Source organism: Pseudophryne corroboree, chromosome 5, assembly GCF_028390025.1.
Source record: "Pseudophryne corroboree isolate aPseCor3 chromosome 5, aPseCor3.hap2, whole genome shotgun sequence".
Classification (NCBI taxonomy): domain Eukaryota; kingdom Metazoa; phylum Chordata; class Amphibia; order Anura; family Myobatrachidae; genus Pseudophryne; species Pseudophryne corroboree.
In genome coordinates this window covers 730,378,215-730,401,842 of record NC_086448.1, presented here as the reverse complement: position 1 = coordinate 730,401,842, position 23,628 = coordinate 730,378,215, and the positions used below count along the sequence as shown (strand labels likewise).

General features: G+C 44.7%; 1 protein-coding gene and 1 long non-coding RNA gene across 3 annotated transcripts in view; both read left to right on the top strand.

Annotated features, from left to right (window-relative positions):
• Window positions 1-283: 283 nt before the first annotated feature.
• On the top strand, window positions 284-6,890 carry LOC134929388 (uncharacterized). Of its 2 annotated transcripts, XR_010178531.1 has the most exons (4): window positions 284-486; window positions 1,614-1,756; window positions 5,778-5,868; window positions 6,618-6,890. It is a non-coding gene; the product is annotated as an uncharacterized LOC134929388 (long non-coding RNA). The 2 variants fall into 2 exon arrangements; XR_010178530.1 differs by lacking the exon at window positions 5,778-5,868.
• Window positions 6,891-11,834: 4,944 nt separating this feature from the next.
• LOC134928375 (carbonic anhydrase 3-like) overlaps window positions 11,835-23,628 on the top strand; it is a 74,908-nt gene continuing 63,114 nt past the window's right edge. Inside the window, exons 1-2 of the mRNA XM_063924050.1 lie at window positions 11,835-11,997; window positions 22,816-23,013. Of these exons, the coding sequence (XP_063780120.1) occupies window positions 11,958-11,997; window positions 22,816-23,013 (238 nt within the window). The 5' untranslated portion in view covers window positions 11,835-11,957. The remainder of the gene's footprint in view (window positions 11,998-22,815; window positions 23,014-23,628) is intronic.

The following is a 23,628-nucleotide window of genomic DNA, read 5'->3' as shown; positions in this document are numbered from 1 at the left end:
CACGGTCCAGCGAGGGGGTGCTCCCCTATATTAATTTTAATACACGCCTTATAATCTTGTTGGATACACCTGTGGGTTTCAAATAGATGTGAGCTTTTTTCCTCAGTGCATGAATACATAATTACTTTTCTCCCTAGGAATCATTGGCGGTCATAATATCCACTGGCCTTTGCTACTCATGTCACGTTTTTTCATGTTGTGTTTTATGTAGTTTTAAATGTTTTTCTATTGTCACTGGGTGTATGTTTATGTCTATTCTCCCCACCAATGTCTCTTACAGAACACGCCGATCACAGGGACTCGCATCAGAGCGGCGCCTAGCAACCATAGGATGTGTATGGGGGTTGCCTAGCAACCGCAGGGACATGTGGAGCTGACGTCACACATATGCGACACGCCCCTTCCGTCCCGCTGACGGCGCCCCGGCTTCGGCGTGCATCTGGAAATGAGGAGGAGGGGGAGATATGGACGATTCAGGGATATAAGGTAAGCCCTTCACATGTCACTGTTTGTATGATATTTTCCTGACGACGGGACTTTGGGTCCCGAAACGTTGAATTAAACTTCAGCTATTTGAAAACCCTGCAGTGCCGTGTTTTGCTCTCTCTGCCAGGAGAGTATCTAGAGGACTATATATATATATATATATATATATATATATATATATACCGTATATATATATATATATATATATATAAAATATTTAATTAATGTAAAGAATCAACTGCTATATATCACTGTAATTTAGTCCATATTTATCCAGATTATAAAACAACATTTTTGGTCAAGCAGATTAGTCTCATCACTCAGTGTCCGTGTTAGTAAGCTTATTTGTAATTAGCATGGTGAAGTCCAGTCTTTAATAGAACTTGGTTAGTATAGTGTTAGGCAGATTAGTCTCCACCGTAACATACCATATTATGGCATCTAATATCCAGCTATCTGAGTGTTGACATTCTGAATGTATAACGTGGTCTCTACCTGTGCTTCCTGGATTTGGTACCGAATGCTGTTTATTGATTTAACCTTGGCTTTGATATTGACAACTTTTGTATGCTGCTTGCCCTGACCAAGGAATTGTTATTGGACAGCACAATTTGTCTTTATCGCTTACACTGCAGTTCCTCTTAGAACCATCGCAGACATAAGGCCTGATTCAAAGATGGAGGCATGTTGAGACTGTTTCGAGAGAATGTTATTTATGCCATTACTGAATGCCTTTGAATTATTGCACTAATAGGTCTTCATTGTGTTTGCTGATATATGATATTGTTATATTAAGTGTATAACGGCCACAGAGTGTGTTGCTATTGGGCTTTACAGTTATGTGACCAATTATTCTGGGTGTACGTACAGTATCATAGTTACCTATATAGTGTACAGTATCAAGAGTATTTATTATTGGAAAGTATTTTGAATATTGTATCTTTGGAACTGCACAGCTTATCTAACAATGCCCCATAGGGTTGCCCATAACAGAGGCCTAGATCTAAATTATTTCAGAATTACAGTAACTGTGGCCTATACGAAGTTACAAAATTGTAATATTGTTTTATTATAAACATAATATTATTTTATTAAACATTTGCTAATTACTCCTTTACCTTAAACAGTTACAGTGACTCAGTGCTGCAACTGAATCAATTTAAATGTCACTTCATTTACTGGTGTCTACTGTATATCTGGGATTTGGGGTTCTCTGTTCCTCTGCCATGCTGTGACAGGAAGACGACCAAGAAGAGCCTTCTAAGATCAGGTACGTTCCACTCTATATTCAGCACTCACCACTAGGGGTGTCACTGTATTATTGCCTAGTATATTTTATTATAGACCTGATTAGTGTCCTGATTACTCTCTCAATAATACAACACACATTGAAGTCCTGACGGCATCCAACTACTGATAAGCAGAGAAAGCTTTAACATAGTTACAGTAATAGATCTGGGCTCTCCTGCCTTTACAGTACAATGGGGGTAATTCTGAGTTGATCGCAGCAGCAAGTTTGTTAGCAATTGAGCAAAACCATGTGCACTGCAGGGGGGCAGATATAACATGTATATAGAGAGTTAGATTTGGGTGGCATGTGTTCAACCTGAAATCTAAATTGCAGCGTAAATATAAAGCAGCCAGTATTTACCCTGCACAGAAAAAAAATAACCCACGCAAATCTAACTCTCTCTGCAAATGTATATCTGCCACACCTGCAGTGCACATGGTTTTGCCCAACTGCTAACAAATTTGCTGCTGCGATCAACTCAGAATTACCCCCAATGTCCATTATTCAATATTAGACCCTTAGGGGTGTATTTACTAATGGTCGATTTTGAAAGTCTTTTATTGATTTCAAATTGATGGAAAACAATCTAAACTGATGTTATGTTCCACACATTTAAAAATGGGATGCGACAGCCAGAATATTGACAGTGGGATCTCGACAGTCAGAATCCCAAAGGAACCCGCTGGTAAGTACGGGAGTTAGGGTTAGGCACTAGGGGGAGGGTTAGACTGCGGTAGTGGGGGAGGTTAGGGTTAGGCTGCGGGGGGGGAGGATGGCTATGGTTAGGCTGCGGGAGCGGACGGTTAGGGCTGTGGTGGTGGGGTAGATTAGGATTAGGCTGTGGGAGGGGATGGTTAGGGTTAGGCTGCGGGGGGAAGGAAGGCTAGGGTTAGGCTGCGGGAGTGGACGGTAAGGGTTAGGCTGTGGTGGTGGGGGAGGTTAGGATTAGGCTGCGGTGATGGGGGAGGTTAGAATTAGGCCACTGGAGGGGAAGGTTAGGGTAAGGCTGCGGTGGTGGGAGAGGTTAGGATTAGGCTGCGGGAGGGGACGGTTAGGATTAGGCTGCGGTGGTGGGGGAGGTTAGGATTAGGCCGCAGGAGGGGAAAGTTAGAGCTAGGCTGCAGGGGGAGGAAGGCTAGGGTTAGGCTGCGAGAGGGGATATTAGGGTTAGGGTATATTGGTGGTGGAGGTTAGGATTAGGCCACGGGAGGGGACGGTTAGGGTTAGGCTGCTGTGGTGGGGGAGGTTAGGATTAGGCTGCGGGAGGGGACAGTTAGGATTAGGCTGTGGTGGTGGGGGAGGTTAAGATTAGGCTGCGGGGGGAGAACAGCTCTGGTTAGGCTGCAGGAGGGGAAGGCTAGGGTTAGACTGCGGGGGGAGGAAGGCTAGGATTAGACTGCGGGATGGGACAGTTAGGGTTAGGCTGTGGTGGTAAGGGAGGTAAGTGTTAGGCTGTGGGGGGAGGAAGGCTAGGGTTAAGCTGCGGAAGGGGACACTTAGGGTTAGGCTGTGGTGGATGCGGAGGTTAGGGTTAGGCTGCGGGGGGAGGAACGCTAGGGTTAGGCTGCGGGAGGGTACAGTTAGGGTTAGGCTGCGGTGGAGGGGGAGGTTAGGGTTAGGCTGCAGGGGGAGGAAGGCTAGGGTTAGGCTGCGGGGGGAGGAATGCTGGGGTTAGGCTGCAGGAGGGGACAGTTAGGGTTAGGCTGCGGTGGTATGGAAGGTTAGGGTGAGGCTGCAGGGGGAGGACGGCTATGGTTAGGCTGCAGGAGGGGAATGCTAGGGTTAGGCTGGGGAGGGAGGAAGGCTAGGATTAGGCTGCGGGATGGGACAGTTAGGGTTAGGCTGCGGTGGTAAGGGAGGTAAGGGTTAGGCTGCGGGAGGGGACGATTAGGGTTAGGTTGCGGTGGATGGGGAGGTTAGGGTTAGGCTGCGTGGGGAGGAAGGCTAGGGTTAGGCTGTGGGAGGGGACAGTTAGGGTTAGGCTGTGGTGGAGGGGATGTTAGTGTTAGGCTGCGGGGGGAAGAAGGCTGGGGTTAGGCTGCTGAAGGGGACAGTTAGGGTCAGGTTGCGGTGGCATGGGAGGTTAAGGTGAGGCTGCAGGAGGGATGGGTTTGGGATAGGCTTTAAATAATTACTGGGATCCGTCTGGATTTTGACTCTTGGGATGCTGCTGTCGGCATTCTGACTATCGAGATACTGACTGCTGTGATTTCATACCCAAGTAAATATACCCCTTACAGTACAAATAACCTTACTCTGTATATAACAAACAATTGTAATTACTGTTGTTATTTTCTGGACTTAGTAAGTTAATATTAATTAAATTAATATTAAAATGCTAAATATGTCTATGTTTACTGAACATGTTGTGATAGAATTATAGTGTCAAATATTCAAGAAAGACCCCTTCACATAATGGACCTGATTCTGATTTGGGAGTAAAGCAAATCAAACAAGTTACTTTGTCTCTGGAACAAACCATGGCCCTCATTCCGAGTTGTTCGCTCGCAAGCTGCTTTTAGCAGCATTGCACACGCTAAGCCGCCGCCTACTGGGAGTGAATCTTAGCTTAGCAGAATTGCGAATGAAAGATTCTCAAAATTGCGAATAGAAATTTCTTTGCAGTTTCTGAGTAGCTCGACACTTACTCTGCCACTGCGATCAGTTCAGTCAGTTTCGTTCCTGGTTTGACGTCACAAACACACCCAGCGTTCACCCAGACACTCCCCCGTTTCTCCAGCCACTCCCGCGTTTTTCCCAGAAACAGCAGCGTTTTTACACACACACCCATAAAACGGCCAGTTTCCGCCCAGAAACACCCACTTCCTGTCAATCACACTCCGATCACCAGAACGAAGGAAAAACCTCGTAATGCCGTGAGTAAAATACCAAACTTCTTAGCAAATTTACTTGACGCAGCCGCAGTGCGAACATTGCGCATGCGCAGTTAGCGGAAAATCGCACCGATGCGAAGAAAAATAACGAGCAAACAACTCGGAATGAGGGCCCATGTTGTAATGCAAGGGGAGCAAATACATTTATATATGTTCGGTGCAGGATAAATACCTGCTGCTTTTGCATGTAGCCTACAAACGTCACACAGCTTTATTTTTATACTGCAATTTAGATTTTGGTTTTGACACACCCCACCCAAATCTAAATGTCTCTGCACATGTTACATCTGCCCCACCTGTAGTGCAGCATGGTTTTGCCCAGGTGCACATTACTTGCTTTTCTTTTGGCCTTGCTTCCAAATCAGAATCAGGCCCAACACATCTACTCAGTTGTCTCTGGAAATGACTTTGAAGTGTTGACAACTCTGAGTATAAACTGACATAATGGCCCTCATTCCGAGTTGTTCGCTCGCTAGCTGCTTTTAGCAGCTTTGCACACGCTAAGCCGCCGCCCTCTGGGAGTGTTTCTTAGCTTAGCAGAATTGCGAACAAAAGATTAGCAGAATTGCGAATAGAAATTTCTTAGCAGTTTCTGAGTAGCTCCAGACTTACTCCTACAGTGCGATCAGCTCAGGCCGTTTCGTTCCTGATTTGACGTCACAAACACACCCAGCGTTCGCCCAGACACTCCCCCGTTTCTCCAGCCACTCCCGCGTTTTTCCCTGAAACGCCTGCGTTTTTCCGCACACTCCCATAAAACGGCCAGTTTCCGCCCAGAAACACCCACTTCCTGTCAATCACACTCCGATCACCAGAACTATGAAAAATCTTCGTTAGGCCGTGAGTAAAATACCAAACTTTTGTGCTAATTTACTTGGCGCAGGCGCACTGCGAACATTGCGCATGCGCAGTTTGCGATAAATCGCTCCGTTGCGAAAAAAACTAACGAGCGAACAACTCGGAATGACCCCCAATGTTGGGATTTTCCACACTTTCAATTAAAATTTTGACAAAATTTGTCTTTTTTTAAGAAAGTATAAGATTGAACAATTTCAAAGAAAAATTAGTTTATTTATTAATTACAAAATGTAAACTTATTTCCCCAGACAAACATTGACTACAAAACAGCTGCAGCCCAAACCAGCAATAACTTATCTGGGGGTATTACAGTGAATCTCTGTGACGTTGGAATGTCTAGTTAAGTACCAACTTGGCAGCTGTTCACTAACTGCTCGAATTCCATCCCAAAACTATTCTACACTAAGTCAATGGCTTGATGAGTTTATTCCTAGTAAAGCCATCATCGTCTGCTATATGTCACCAAACATAGTGATGTTCTTGTTTCTAGAATTCCTCCCTGTACAGAGGAGCCAACATGTCTGCCTCATTGCCTCACTGGACATGGGTGCATGGGCTGGATTATAACCCAAATCCCCCTGAATACCATGCTTTGGTTTAACATATAACCAATTTGTAAACAGTAGCTTTTCAACACCTACAGTAAAGCTAAAGTAAAGAAGTATAAACCAAATGATTATAGACCAAATCCAGTATATATTTGTGTTCCTAAAAGCAGAGCAGCAAAAATAAAAGCTTATCAGGATATATTTAGAACTAAAGCCTAAATAAGGCTAGATTGTGTATGATATTTATATTCTGATGCTCTATGCAGTATTCAGCTCAACTATATAATTCATTACTTTTTGCCATGAATGATAGTTTTCTGTCTGACAAATGCTCAAGTGTCCTTGAGCAATTCAATTTGTGGGAAGGGGAACTTCTGCCTGACAAATGCTAAAGAGAGCAATTCAATTTGTGGGAAGGGGCTCTTCTGTCTGGCAAATGCTCAAGTGAGCAATTCAATTTGTGGGAAGGGGCATCTCATATGCGGAGTTATTTGGCCACATGCAGGTAATGGATTACCAGAACTACATTAATGTTTACAGACGGAGGCGACAAGGGGAGAGGGCCAGTGGTGGATTCAAAAGGACTCACAAGCTGAATAAACCTGCTGCGGTGGTGCCTAGGCCAGATTCAGCCTGGGACACTGTTGCTTTTCTAAAAAGCTAGCCCACCGCAACCCTGATTCATGGTGAGAGACATTTTTTCCATTTGCACATTCACCTTCTAACTGGTCCAGCCCCACAGATGCACTTTATTTGTGTATGTTCATGTCAGTATTTTGTGTTTTAATAAAAGTTTGTACATTTTAACTTTTATTTGGCCTATTGGTTTGTTGGCCGGGAAATCCCTCTAAACAAAAAGGGATACATCTTTTAATATTTAGCGCCAGTGCAAACTACACCATTTTCACTTGCTTTTCGGTATATGGAATTTATGTGTTTTTTCCCTGGTGTGTAGAAGCAGGGCTGCTTATATTTATTTGCTGCGCAACATTGCGGTTGTACACCCATCTTCTTTTGCCAGAACTACATTAATAAAAATAATTATGAGATAGAGTTATCTGATTTAGCATTTAGCATTTAGTGCTATAATAAAAGTAAAGCAAATAAGCTAATGACCATTAATAATAATGTATAATTAATATTATTAGTTAAGCAGAGATACCGTACTGTATCTGCTATGACTGTTTATTTTCAACCATAAACGCAGTCCCTATAGGCTTCTAAGGGGACTGCAAAATTGGCAAATTTTCAGACCTTGGCCTCATTTACTAATGGCATCTTTAGATGGCATTAGCCAGTGTAGCCTATAGGGTACATAAATGCATTTTTTTCAGAGAGAGATCTGAAAGGTCTTGCCTTTACCAGTATGGGCTCTTATTAGAGCCTGTGCTGGTAGCGGCATGGCCTTTCAGACCTCTCTGAAAAGCGGCATTATGTACCCAATATGTACCCCTCAACAGTAGTAAATTGCACTGAAAAACAATACCAAATTGCCTTGGTACATGGGGGGTCATTCCGAGTTGATCGCTCGCTAGCTGTTTTTAGCAGCCGTGCAAACACTATGCCGCCTCCCACTGGGAGTGTATTTTAGCTTAGCCCCTGTCCCCCTGCTGTAGCCTAATTGTATCCCCCCACCACCACCCACAATGCCTAACCATAACCTCCTGACGACGCCTAATCCTAACCATCCACATTTCACACGACAGCATTTCAAAGGTTGACAATGTGGGCATATCGACATTCCCAGGATGTTAACATGGTGCCTGCTGACGTGTTGAACCATGTAATAGGTTTTTTTTTTTACTAGAGATGTAAAAAAAGAAGAAAGAATACTAAATCTTTTTCTGGGGCACACTTTATGAATATTTTGTTTGAATAATTATAAAATTAAAACAAATTTTATTAATGAAAACAAATTTAAAATACAAGGCTTAGTGCGACATATCTTGATAAGCCTGGCTAAACGGCCAATATTTATGCGAAAATATAAATCAATATTAATATCCGGTTACCCCTTACATTTAATCTGCATACACCAATAAATCAATTTGGGGGGAGGGGGGGGGGGGGGGGGATCTGGTCGCTCAATTCACCACCACTCAAAAAAGCAACATATATAAATTAATGTTGGAGTTTACATGTTGAATTACTGACTCATAATTTAACGTTTCACAAACGCATGTAGATATCAAAAGAAAGCATGCATTGTTCCTGATATTATGTCACAAAAATTACAACATGATATGTATATCAGCCTTGACTCAGACAATCATTATTGCCTGAATTATCTGTGCCAATAGCTGAAACGTGATAGACAATTATCACTTTGCATAAATGTCCCTCTTATATATTTCCCAAGATAAAAGTATTATACTTCATTCAATACCCCAACATAAGCCGTTTTGCTATAGGTATTCCGTATAGATATGAATTTAATAGGTATGCATGTTGTCATTCAAAACCAACCCCGTTGATCGTATTGTTGCAGAAATTCAGTATCGATAAAAAATTGATTCAAATGGTATCCAGTATAAACTGGAGTGGAATAGCAAAGAACGGGATGCAAGGGAGTAAAGGGTCTTCTGCTGTCCTGTATCTGTTGCCACATCTAATACAGGATGAGAGAGACACCTGAAATCCCACCCTGATGTGAAAAAATAGAGAAGAGCTTGCCTCTGCTGTTTCTTTGGCTGCACAGGGAACCCTGATACCAAATATTGTGGTAGCGCAGGGTATCCCGGCTGCCGAAATGAGAGAGCCCGCTTACATCTCTAGTAAAAAAAAAACCCTATTGCATAGTCTTTTGACTATTTATCTGGGAGCACCACCAACCAAGCGCGTTTGCAGAAATTGAATAGCCAAACAGCCTTATGTTGGTTTATAATTATATGACACTTTATCTTTTCCAGTGCTGTTTTCAAAATCCCCCCTTTTTTTGCTGACGTGTTGAACCATGTTGACATTCTAGTGTCCATATTGTGAATGTCAACATGGTAATTGTTGACAATGTGACCAAATATACCTTATGTGGATGTGCTGCTCACTTACAGTATATAGTACTACTTGGTACTACTGCTTCCTACCCTAGGAGTGCTAAATGCCATTTGCATCCAATGCCATCTTTTGGTAATAAAAGTTGGTGTTTTGCCCACCTGTATCCATTATTGCAAACATCTTCTCTGCTACATACAGTATTTGCGGATACCCATCTTGTGTGAATCATTTGCGTCCAATGCCATCTCCTAGTATTAGGAAATGCTGGTCCCTCTGTATCATTTTTGGACACTGCCACTGCTCACAATGCTCCTGATTTAGGGTTGGACCTACAGATGTATCATTTTCATTTCAATGTGCCTTCATACACATTATGCAACCATAAGTCTGGCATATAAAAATTTCTGCCCCAAAAATGCTAAACTTGTCATCATCAACACCAAGCTTTGCACACAATTCATCTAGATCATGGGTTTTGAAACTTGGTCCTCAGGACTCCAAAAAGTTCATGTTTTCTGGTCTCCTCACAGATTCACAAGTGAAATAATCAGCTCCACCTGTGGATCTTTTAAAATGTATCAGTGAGTAATGACTACACCTGCTGGGTGACCTGGAAAATGTGAACTGTGTGGGGTCCTGAGGACCGAGTTTGAGAACCACTGATCTAGATGCAAAATTAGCATTTCATAGCTAATATGCTTCATGACGACACATGTAACACAAAATAAGATGCTCTCAAAGGGGACTGCATCACCTGCTCCACCCTCCCAATAACTAGTACCCTTTTCACACCGCAAAAATAAATAACCCAGTATCAACATGGTATATTGCCGGGTCAACATGGGTCGCTGTGCGGTGTGAAAGGGGACCCAATCACTGCATAGGGAGAGGCAGTGCAGAGATGATGTCATCTCCCAGCACCACCTCCCCACCCGCCCCTGATGCCAGCTCCGCCCCTTCCCGCGATATCAACAGTGCAGGCAGGGGCAGTGTGATGCTGGGTCCCACCAGGGAAGGACCCATTTCCAATTCCCAGGTGGGACCCGGCATTGCGGTGTGAAAGGGGCATAGGTGTTGTAAGTGTATGATACTGTATATGCAAACCTGCACAGGGGCAGTACTGGTATATCAGTTTTGCAGCAGCAGCACGGATATATACTGTAAGTGGAGGTACACTAATGTGCAAGCCTAAATGAGACTTGGAGGGCGGGGGGGGGGGGGGGTTATAATAGGGTGTGAGAATCAAGAAGTGAGAGATCTTGTGAGAAGAGATTTTGTGAGAGTTCTCCTGTTTATTTATACCCCTTTTCCACTAAAGCACGGGTCGCAGCCGTGTCGCCTGACACGGCTGCGACCTGTGCTACAGCCCCTTTTGAACAGCACTCACCAACCCGGCATATTGCCAGGTTGGTGACGCTGCTACTGACGCGGCAGGGGCGGCGCTGGGAGATCACATGATCTCCCAGCGCCGCCCTCCCTAAACACTGTGAACGGGAGCCGTGCCGCCTCGACACGGCACCCGTTCACACTAGACAGCTAGCCGGGTTGAACACGTGTTCTACCCGGGTAGGATTCCGGGAATTTGCCGGGGAACCCTTTTCCACTAGGGCAAAACACGGGTAAATGTGCGCCCCCGCACATTTACTCGTGTTTCTAAGAGCTAGTGGAAAAGGGGTATTAGTGGCAATCTCTCAGTTCCAGATTCTCACACCTTATTTCATTCCCCCCAATGTCAATATAGTAATTGAGAGGTCATTTTTATAGAAATATTGAAATAAATACAAATTTTAAAAAGCACAAAATAACATGATTTTTTTTAGCCTTTTTTTTTAGCCATTTTTTAACAAATTACCTTTTTCTATTTCATGTGAACCATATGCAACACAATAGCCTATTGAAAATTACTGCTGCTAAATTTGCGCAGCTAATTGAATAGTAAAAAAAAAACTAGCGGGCCAGCCATGTTGACTTGCTTTGCTAATTGAATATGCTCCTATATAAACATAGAAACATAGAATTTGACGGCAGATAAGAACCACTTGGCCCATCTAGTCTGCCCCTTTTTTATTTTATCCTTTAGGCAATCTCAACCCTTTTTTAACCTTAATTCTTTGTAAGGATATTCATATGCCTGTCCCAAGCATGTTTAAATTGCCCTACAGTCTTAGCCTCTACCACCTCTGATGGGAGGCTATTTACTGTACCTATTAGTAAATGTTACATTGTGTCATTTAATATTGAATAAATGAGTACATAAGTTTAGTGTCCCTTTAATTATATTGACACGTTTCATTGTCCACATTGTGAGGGCTCAGTTAACATAGCTACAACAAGCAAATGTTATTCCACAATGGTCACCTGGAATCCAGCCAGCCAATTGTTATTCTCTGGAATATACAGTATAATGCTGGTTCCTATCTGATGCATGCATTCTGGTTCTAGTTCACCCTTTATAATGACAAGATAACCTTATAAAAGTTCTAATCATGTAAGTGCTAAGCACTTATAGTATTATCTGCTTGGGTGAGACATTCTATCACATCAACTGCGACGGTTCAGTTACTGTCGGAATGTCAGTGTCCGTGCCTGAATGTGGCTGGCTCAGTGATGTACACTTGTGATCAGATTAGCTTTACATCTTCTGCTCTATTCAAATGTGAGAAGGGATCAGCATATCTTGAACTTCATCCCACAGGGCACGAGGGCTTGTTAGTTAGGATAACATTGTCATTCTCTGATCTGCAACCAGCAAATAAGGGAGGGAGGCTGGATAACCCCAGTTTTAGCAACAAGGGGTGGTAGGAGTCTATAAATGGCACAGGAGACAGAGCAGGGAAACAATCAGTACATGATTTAATACTTGTAACAAGGAGACGAAGAAAAGTGATGTCACGAAGACATGAATGGGGATACGCCATGTGCAATGGTGAGTACTGTACATCACAACGTCTTAGGTTCACTTAACTGGCATGGTCAGATTTCATGCAACTGCGCAGTCCCACCCTGTCCCCCCGTTTTTGACGAGGAGATCCGTTCTGCAGATGTGCATAATATAATGTTTAAATATTTCAAAAAATACTTTTTCAACTTTATTAAATAAAATACATTTTAAAAAACAATGTTGTTAACGCTTTTGAAGGGAAAAATCGTCAGTTAAGTGGTTTTAATACACTTTGGGGGAGATTCAAATGTTTGAAAAGTCAGTTGGTAGTCTGTTATTTTCCTATCTAATAGACAGGAAAAAACAGACACCCAGCCGACTTTTCAAACATTTGAATCTCCCCCTTTAACTCAGTCAAGATTTACTTTACGGCAATTTACTAATACTTGCTTCTTGCGTAAACTTGAGCAAGAGCGTAAATCCAATAAACACACTGGGCTAGATGCGTCATTGCTTGAAGAGTGATAAAATAGAGAGAAAAAAAGTACCAACCCGTCAGCTCCTAACTGCCATGTTGCAGGCTGTGGGGCAGCCTGGAGAAAGTGATAAAGCAGTGATAAGTGGAAGGTGATAACGCACCAGCCAATCAGCTCCTACAGTAAATGTCATTTTTCAAACCCATAATGATTGGCTGGTGTGTTTATTACCTTATACTTATCACTGCTTTATCACTTCCTCAGGTTTAATACATCTGCCCCTGTATTTGAAAAATGACATGAACTGACTGGCTGCTACTTTTTATCCTCTAAAGCTACACTTTATCTCTCTCCAAGGGGTCTATTCATGAAGCAGTGGGGAAAAAAAATGAGCCTGTGGAGAAGTTGCCCATGGCAACCAATAAGCTGCACCATAAAACTGCATAGTATGCAAATTATACATGTTACCGCAACACTGATTGGTTGACTTTGGCAACTTCTCCACAGGCTCACTTCTCCACACTTTTCACTGCTTCATGAATAGACCCCCAAGTGATGACACATCTAGCCCACTATGACACATGTGTGAAACATTTGTTCATTGCTAATAATGTCACATTCATTTTGCAGTTTATGTATAATCCGTTTCTATCATAGATATATTATTACATCTGTTTAAGGCCCTCTCTTATTTTAAAAACACAGCCATTACTGTTACTTGCTGATTCCTCAATCCCTGCAACGTCAATGCTAATAGATGGTAGTATTATTACAAGGCCGCCTACTGCTCTCTAGCTCGGCCATATCTATGGTACTGTTTATAATGCTGATTTTCCAGGTTTTACCTTCTTTGCATGTTGATTTAATAATTTCAAAATGTAAAAAGCAGTGTAGGTTTGACATAGGTTATGCTAGTACCTCCCTTGGGGGAGATGTATCAAAGCTTGGAGAGAGAGAATGTTTAGAGAAATAAAGTACCAACCAATCAGCTCCTAATTCATTGTTCAAACAGCCTGTAAAGTGACAGTAAAGCTAGGTACACACTATACAATTATCTGTCAGATAATCTGCCAGATCTAGCTGGTTGGAATGAAAATCTGGTAATGGATGAGAGCAAATGACAAGCTATCATTTGTTCCCAAACACTGCAAAACTGTCAAAAACAGTCGTTCATCCAAGTTGGTTAAATTTGTATTTAACCAATTTTCTCTTACGTCCTAGAGGATGCTGGGGTCCACATTAGTACCATGGGGTATAGACAGGTCCACTAGGAGCCATTGGCATTTTAAGAGTTTGAGAGTGTGGGATGGCTCCTCCCCCTATGCCCCTCCTACCAGACTCAGTTTAGAAAATGTGCCCGGAGAAGCCGGTCACAGCTAGGGTCTACAGAGTTTCTCTGCTAAAGTTTATTTTAGATTTTATTATTTTACAGGGAGGCTGCTGGCAACAGCCTCCCTGCTTCGTGGGACTAAGGAAGGGAGTAGTGTCTGCCCTGCGGGGTCTGAGCCACTATCTCCGTTGACAGGACACTGAGCTCCTGAGGGGATAGATCATTCCCCACCACAGGGGATCGGTCACCACAGCAGCATGCCGCCACCCCCTTACAGAGCTGAAGATTTGTGGCGAGTGAGTCACCGACACCCCCTAGCAAGCGGGGAGCCAGTGTGAAGATGGCGGCATCAGGGTAGGAGCACAGTATTAACTGCACTCTGGAGGCTCAGCGGTACATAGTGCGGCGCTGTGAAGGGCGCCCTGAGACAGCGCCTACACCCTACACTGGTCACACAGCCTGTCGGGGTCCCCGGATTTCAGCCAGCATCAATTCTCAGGCCAGTATAATCCTAAAAAGAGCGGGAAGACAGCGCCATTTTGAGGGCGGAGCTTCTCCTCAGAGCAGACCCAGCAGTGTTCAGCTCCATTTTCCTGCCTGCACAACGCTGTCAGTGAAGAGCAAGTCCCTCCACAGCAACTCCAGCTATCTATCACGGTACCAGGGGGTTGTAGAAGGGGGATGGGGAGGCTGCAAAACGACTGTGCAACCTATTAAGGTGCACAGTCAGTGCTGATAGGGGGTCTCCCTTTATATTAAAAGCGCTGTGTGTGGGTTGGCTTCAATCTCTGTGTCTCTCTTTCCATTCTTGGGGGTGAAACTCTGTATGTCCTCCCATGTATGTGTGTGGAGTGTCTGTGGTCTCCATTAAGCAATGTCCAGGGACTCTGTGTCATATGCTGCAGAGGATATGTCCTCTCAGGATGATCCCATTCCATGTAATCAGGATTGCACTGGTTTAGCACAGATTCCAGCAAGGGAGCCTGACTGGTTATCCTCTATCAAATCTATGATTTCTCAGATTTCAAATAGGGTTGCACAAAATTAATCTGCAACTCAGGCTTTACAGAACTCTATGGCAGTCTGGCCCAGTTCTGGTACATCAGGGCTCCCCCGCTGTATATTCACATAAGCGTGCTCCTGCTCAGATCATGCAGGATGATACCGATACCGATTATGATACTGCAGAAGGTGATGGGGATGTGTTGCGGGGGGCTGCATCGCTTGCAAAAGGGGTGCAATTGATGATAGAGGCTATTAGGGATGTGTTGAATATTGCTGATACAACACCCGAGCAGGTTGAGGAGGCTTACTTCACTGTAAATAAGAAAGCCTAGCTAACCTTCCCTGCGTCAAAGGAATTAAATGCTATATTTGAAAAGGCTTGGGAAAACCCGGATAAAAAAGTGTTTCCTTTCCTGGTAGAGGATAGGAAAAAATGGGAAAACCCGCCTATTGTTGATGCGTCAGTATCCAGACTCTCAAAAAAGGTTGTTTTACCTGTTCCAGGATCTACCACCTTGAAAGAGCCAGCTGATCGTAAAATTGATAATACATTCAAATCCATGTACACGGCTTCTGGGGCAATCCTACGTCCCACTATTGCCAGTACTTGGATTGCCAAAGCTATAGTAAAGTGGTCAGGCACGTTACTTGAGGACTTGGATACTATGGGGAAATGTGATGTTGAATTGTTTTTACGTAACATTCAGGATTCGGCAGGATTTCTGGTAGAATCCATGAAAGACCTGGGTTCCATGGCTGCAGGGATTTCCTCCATGTCAGTATCAGCTCGTCGAGGACTGTGGTTGCGCCAGTGGTCTGCCGACGTGGAATCCAGGAGAAGTGTGGAGACCCTATGTGATAGGACGGTCCCGTACGAAAGCACTCGCCGCTTTCGCGTCCCGTCTCCTGCGCACAGATTGGAAGGTTAGGTCACACGAGGCCTGACCACATAGGGGATTCCCGCTTACCGTCAGTAACCGCCTGTTACTGACTCCACCCACTGCGCTGTGGGCGGGTTTATGCTGCCACCACCAAACTCCTAACCTGCCGTGGCGTTTGGAACCACGGTTCTGCTCTGTATGTGCCGACGCACTGCCTTACCACACCTGTGTGGTGTTGACGAATCCCCACTAGCCACTTGCTAGGCCTCTACCGGTAGCTGGCGGAAGGCGGAACTTGGAGACGTTAGGTGCTTCCCTGGACAGCCGGAGGACGGGGCTATGGTTGGCATAACCCTGTAGGTCACAAGATGAAGCAATCTTCTTGAGGCAATGATGTTTTATTTGCTCAATAGTTCTAAAGAGAACTCTTCCCTATTGCTAGGGGCAACAGCATACAGCAAGATGTTCCAGCAGAATAAGATGATACAACTACAACCTGGAGGCACACAGGCCTCCTTTTTATGTCAATTTTCCACACAGTACCACAGGGGGGTAAGCCCTCCCTGTCTTCTCCAACCAATCAGGTTATTTTACAAAATACCAATAAATAAATTACATTTCAAAAGGAGATAAGTGCAATAAAACAATATCCTCCTTCCTGTCACCCTGACAACGTTTGGTATCAGATTAACATTCACTATTGATAAATTTATCACATAGCTTCAAAATACAAATGTTTCTGTCTCATTCACATCTCCAGGCAAACCCAGTGTTTGAGATTACAACAGGAAAGGCTACAATACAAACAAACAGTCTTCCTTCCTGCATCTGCCATTCAGGGTTCGTATATCAATTAAATCAGGTACATGAAACAGGTCCAAAGCCCATAGACCCCGTGATTAGCATCTTTACACATCAAAAGGTTTTGTCATTCACACCTCTCTGCTAGGACAGGTCCATTAGCATGCCACTTCCTACTGACAGGAGATGATTATTCAGACATCTATAGTAAGTGCATTTTAAAACCAACACAGCTTACACATTCCTTCTAAGTGCTGGCATTTGCATTAAATATAACATTGGTGAAAACACAGTAGTAAATATATTTTTAAATACCCGGTGCCTAGCACCCACACTACATTTAAAGATGGCGTTTAGCACGAGTGCACAGTTTAAAAGTGGCGCCAAGCGCCCATTGTCCTTGAATATGGCGCCGGTCACTGAGGGTTAACCCCTTCAGTGCCGCGCCGCCATTGTCCACGTGGGCTGGAGTCTCTCCGGCCACACTCTACCCTACACAGGTCAGGCTCTCTTTGGGGAAGCATTAGATGCGTGGATCTCCACGGCTACGGCTGGTAAGTCACCCTTTCTTCCCTCAGCTACACCAGCTCCGTAGAAACCCCTATTATTCAGTTACATCACAGCCCTTTCAGTCTAACAAGCCCAGAAAGGATAAGCCGTCCAATACCTTCTTTTTTGGGGGGTGGTCGGCCCAAGTTCAAGAAACCTGCCGCAGCAGGTTCCCAGGAACAGAAACCTGCTTCAGGTACATCAAAGTTTTCCGCATGACGGTGGACTGCACGCCCCGGAGGTGGGGCCGGTGGGAGCGAGACTCAGACATTTCAGTCATGTCTGGGTGTCCTCTGGCCTGGACCCCTGGGTGCGAGATATTGTGTCCAAGGGGTAGCGGCTGGAATTTCAAAATCTCCCTCCTCACCGATTTTTCAGATCAAGCTTGCCAGCTCCGCTGGCAGAAAGGACTGTCCTGCAAGAAGCCATCCAGAAGTTGGTGGAGGCACAAGTTATTGTACCAGTACCACCTCATATGCAAAACAAAGGTTACTATTCAAGCCTTTTCGTGGTACCAAAACCCGGTGGTTCGGTCAGGCCCATTCTGAACTTAAAATCACTAAACCCCTTTCTGAGGGAGTTCAAGTTCAAAATGGAGTCTCTAAGGGCAGTGATTTCAGGTCTGGAGGAGGGGGAATTCCTAGTATCCCTGGATATCAAGGATGCGTACCTCCACATTCTGATTTGGCTGCCGCATCAAGCTTATCTTTGATTCACTTTGTTGGACTGTCACTTTCAGTTCCAGGCCCTGCCATTCGGGCTTTCCACAGCACCGAGGGTATTCACCAAGGTGATGGCGGAAATGATGATTCTCCTCCGCAGACAGGGGGTGAACATAATTCCGTATCTGGACAATCTGCTGATAAAGGCATCGTCCAAGGAGAAGCTATTACGGTCCATAACACTCACGACCCAGCTTCTCAGGGAACATGGTTGGATCCTGAATCTTCCAAAATCACAATTGGAACCAACCAGGTGGTTGTCTTTTCTGGGAATGATCCTCGACACGGAGGTGCAGAGGGTGTTTCTCCCAGAGGAAAAAGTGTTGGTGATTCAAGGGGAAGATGGTGGCCTCTTACGAGGCTCTGCAATATGGGAGGTTTCAAGCTCGGCCCTTCCAACTGGATCTCCTGGACAAGTGGCCAAGATCCCATCTACACATGCACCAGAGAATACGTCTGTCGCCAAAGGCCAGGATTTCACTCCTCTGGTGGCTGCAATTACCTCACCTTCTGGAGGGCCGCAGTTTCGAGATTCAGGACTGGACCCTTCTAACCACGGATGCAAGTCTCTGGGGCTGGGGCGCAGTCACTCAAGGGGAAACCTTACAAGGAAGGTGGTCAAGTCTGGAAGTCTGCCTGCCGAAAAACATTCTGGAACTAAGAGCCATCTACAACGGTTTTCTCCAAGTAGCCCATCTTCTGAGGAATCAGGCCATTCAAGTGCAGTCGGACAATATGATGACAGTGGCTTACATAAACTGACAGGGCGGAACGAAGAGCAGAGCTGCAATGGCAGAGGTTACAAGAATCATCCTCTGGGCAGAAAAGCATGCATTGGCGCTGTCAGCAATCTTCATTCCGGGAGTAGACAACTGTTATGCACACCAGTGCCTGCAGGAATGTACTGGTGTCTGAACGGTTATGCACACCAGTGCCTGCAGGAATGTACTGGTGTCTGAACTGTTATGCACACCAGTGCCTGCAGGAATGTACTGGTGTCTGAACGGATAGGGATGCAAAACAAATGAACTCACAGACAGACTGGGGAATATGACATTACGTACACAGAAGGTGATAGGGTAACAAAATAAACACAAAGTGAATAGAGAAGCCCAGAGGCTAAGAAACTGGGTGTCTCCCTATTATTAGGAATGCTCAGATGAAAAAAGCAAGATGTTGTGTTTTAATACGTAGAGAACCCGAAATGCTGTTGCTAAGGGCAACAGCAAAACCCTAAAGGGTTACCAACGGGTGTGGCAGTAAACTCCTTGGTCAGAGATGGAATGATAGACACAAGGAGAGTCTCCACAATCCTAATCCTCACTTGCAGTGCACAGGTTCAGCTTACTGCCACTAAACTGAATACCTGAACACCTTGCACAGTGAGACAGGATTTAGGCAGGCAGTCTGAGAATACAGCCGCAAACCTGCTAAGTTCACAGAGTAGCAAAAGAACCCCAGCAGGTTAAACGACTGACTCCAGTCTTACTGCTAGGTCTGGATTGGCAGAGTGTAGTACCAAATCCCCAGGCCTATTTGCAGTAAGCAACAACAAATACAAAGCTACACAGTACTGGCTAACTTTCAGGAACTGACTAACCAACAAAGATTCAGCAGCATCTGCTTAACCTAAGAAGAGGCCTTATAAAGCAGGTGCTGTCCACGCCCCACTCAGACCTCACAGACTGTGAGCACAAAAACCAGCACCGGATCCCCTGCCGTGCACAGAGCCTGTAACCACTGCACAGCAAAAGACCCGAACCGGAGTATCAGCTGCGCTCAGGTTACTCCGCTAGCACTTGTCTCCCGGTTGCCATGACGACGTGGCAGCACAGGGCAGGAGACCCTAACAACAACTGGGAAGCGGACTTCCTCAGCAGACATGATCTCCATCCAGGGGAGTGGGGTCTCCATCCTGTGGTGTTCAAGGAGGTGACAGATCTTTGGGGCATATCCCAGATCGACATGATGGCCGCTCGTCTCAACAAGAAGCTTCGGCGGTATTGTTCCAGGTCGAGGGACCCACAAGCAGTGGTGGTGGATGACTTAGTGACTCCATGGGTGTTCCAGTCGGTGTACGTGTTTCCTCCACTTCCACTCATCCCAAGAGTTCTAAAGCTTATAAGGAGAACAAAGGTTCAAGTGATCCTCATTGCTCCAGACTGGCCAAGAAGGGCTTGGTACATGGATCTTCTGGATCTAGAAAAGCTGAGGCCTCTTCCTCTTTGGGAGGACCTGCTGCAGCAGGGGCCGTTCGCCTATCAAGACTTACCGCGGCTACGTTTGACGGCATGGAGGTTGAACGCCTGATATTAGCTCAGAAGGGCATTCTGAACAAGGTTATTCCTACCCTTATACAGTAACGTTTAAACATTACCATCGTATTTTGAAAATATATGCATCTAGGTGTGAGTCCAAGAAATTTCCTGTGGCAGAGTTTCAACTGTGATGATTTCTCCTCTTCCTACAAGCTGGTGTGGATGTGGGACTGAAGTTGGGATCTGTGAAGGTCCAGATTTCGGCCCTATCCATTTTCTTCCAGAAACAATTGGCTACCCTCCCTGAGGTTCAGACCTTTTTGAGGGGAGTTCTGCACATCCAACCTCCCTTTGTACCACCTGCGGCGCCTTGGTACCTTAACGTGGTGTTGCAGTTCCTCCAATCGGACTGGTTCAAGCCTCTACAGGAGGTTGAGGTCAAATTTCTTACGTGGAAGGCTGTCACGTTGTTGGCCTTAGCTTCTGCTACACGTGTGTCGGAGTTGGGGGCTTTGTCCTGTAAAAGCCCATACTTGATCTTCCACGAAGATAGATCTGAGCACCGGACACGTCAGCAGTTTCTTCCGAAGGTTATGTCGGCATTTCATATCAACCAACCTATTGTGGTGCCAGTGGCTACTGACTCCTCAGTTTCATCAAAGTCCTTGGATGTTGTAAGGGCTCAGAAAATCTATGTGAAGAGGATTGCTCGTCACAGGAAATTGGACTCTCTGTTTGTCCTATATGATCCCAAGAAAATTACCCCTAAGCAGACGATCTCTCGATGGATCAGGTTCACTATCCAACATGCGTATTCTAAGGCAGGCTTGCCGTGTACTACGTCTGTCAAGGCCCACTCTACTCGTAAAGTGGGTTCTTCCTGGGTGGCTCCCCGGGGTGTCTCGACGTTACAACTTTGCCGAGCTGCAACTTGGTCTGGGTCGAACTCGTTTGCAAAGTTCTACAAGTTCGATACTTTGGCCTCTGATAATCTGAAGTTCAGTCAATCAGTTCTGCAGGAGCCTCCGCGCTCTCCCTCCCATTCTGGGAGCTTTGGTACATCCCCATGGTACTAATGTGGACCCCTGCATCCTCTAGGACTTAAGAGAAAATAGGATTTTGGTTACCTACCGGTAAATCCTTTTCTCGTAGTTCGTAGAGGATGCTGAGCGCCCGCCCAGTGCTTCGTTTTCCTGCAATTGTTATCTAGTTCAGTACAACTTTGTTGTTAGTTGAGTACTGAATTGTTACTTGGTAAGTAATGTTTCAGCGGTTGCTGAGTTTTCAAGCTAAGTTAGCTTGATGTGCCTTGTATGTGTGAGCTGGTATGAATCTCGCCACTATCTGTGTTAAATCCTTCTCTCAAAGATGTCCGTCTCCTCGGGCACAGTTTTTAGACTGAGTCTGGTAGGAGGGGCAAAGGGGGAGGAGCCAGCCCACACTCTCAAACTCTTAAAGTGCCAATGGCTCCTGGTGGACCTGTCTATACCCCATGGTACTAATGTGGACCCCAGAATCCTCTATGGACTACGAGAAAAGGATTTACCAGTAGGTAACCAAAATCCTATTTTTATGAACAACAGGTTTTGTTCGTTTTACAGTGTTTGGGAACAAATGATAGATTGTAATTTGCTCTCATCCATTACCAGATTTTCATTCCAACCAGCTAGATCTGGCAGATTATATTTGACAGATAATTGTATAGTGTGTACCTAGCTTCAGACACTCATTGGCTAGTAATTTATTAATCTCTTATTATCTCTTTCGCTCGCTAGCTGCTTTTAGCAGCATTGCAAACGCTAGGCCGCCGCCCTCTGGGAGTGTATCTTAGCTTAGCAGAATAGCGAACGAAAGATTAGCAGAACTGCTACTAAATAATTTGCTGCAGTTTCTGAGTAGCTCCAGACCTTCTCCTAGATTGCGATCACCTCAGTCCGTTTAGTTCCTGGTTTGACATCACAAACACGCCCTGCGTGGCATGCCTGCGTTTTTTAGCACACCCCCTGAAAACAGCCAGTTTCCGCCCAGAAACACCCACTTCCTGTCAATCACACTACGATCACTCGAGCGATGAAAAAACGTCGCTCGAGCTTGTGTAAATCTACAAAGTTTTGTGTGAAAGTACTTAGCGCATGCACGCTGCGTACCATGCGCATGCGCATTTTTGCCGTTTTTTCACTTAATCGCTGCACTGCGAAAATCGTCAGCGAGCGAACAACTCGGAATGACCACCTGTGTCATAATCCCTTCATGTTACTTTGGTTGAATTTTCCTCATCTTAATTAGTCTGCAGTTCTCTCTGTTCTCTTTTGGTATTCTCTGGAGAGTCCATCCATAGACCTTATGTTTGGTACCCTTGTAGTATTCTATATATTTTTTTCTCCTGTTACTCCTTATGATTGTCTGAGGAATGTGAGCATTATTGTGTCTTTCACTTGTTTTGTACCTTTCCTTTCCCTTTTTTCTTTTTCTGTACCCCATACTTCCCTGTTTGAAAACCTTCATGATAATGTAAAAATCTTATTTAGAACTAGAGTTAACTGCAAAACTCTTGAGTCTATAATTATCCAGCATTAGTCAAGTAGGCTGACCATATTATCCCTTGAACCTGGGACACTCATGAATTACACAGGTTTTGTGGCTGGCTGACTACAAGCCTGCATTTCACCTGGTTTTAAGCAGCCACAGAACCTGTGTAATTCATGTGTCCCAGGTTAAAGGCATTATTTGGTCAGCCTAAATCAAGCAACATACAAAGGTATGGCCCATGTCTTAATTTTCATTTTGTTATTTAGAAGTGCTGTCCTCAGTCAGATTAAATATTTTTTTTTATATTTTTAGGTCCAGACATGTGGCCTGACTACTTCCCATGTGCTAAAGGAGAGCGTCAATCCCCTATTGAACTTCACACCCAGTATATTAAACATGACGGCAGACTGCGACCATGGACTTCCACCTATGTCCCTTCCTCATCTTTAACTATTGTCAATGATGGCGTCACTGTTAGGGTGATGTTTGATGATTCTTCAAATAAATCAGGTGACCATTTTATTGTGTTCTATAATAAGGATCTTGGAAAAATATACATTTGGGATAGTGGAAAGAAACACAAAACAGATTTTCCCCACCACACCAAGAGTCATTAGCAATACGATTTGAAAAACTACATGGTAGTAGATAATTCAGAGATCTTAGTTATATTTGCAACAATATGGTTAGCCTCCAGGCCAACGTCAAGGCTTCTCTGATACTGGGGGTCCATACTCTGCATGATAACAGTCCCTACATCCCCGCTGCCTCTGTCCCTGCTGCCTCTCTCTGTTCCTACTGCCTCTGTCCCTAAATCCCTGTTGCCTCTCTTTGTCCCTACTGTATGTCCTTGCTGCCTCTAGGAGGGCACTAGAGCGAGAAACTTACAGCTTTCACGGCAAGTAGAGTGACAATTTTTTTTTATAAGACTTGAGGGATGGGATTAGGAGATTAATGTTATCTGTAGTACAGTATGGTGGTCACTAATGCTGCCTGAAGTGTATAGGTTCACTAATACTGTCTATAGTATATGACGGTAACTAATGCTTTCTATAGTATATGACAGTCACTAGCCCTGCCCCTTCCAACACAAGACCACACATATTTTCTGGGCACGTGCAAAGA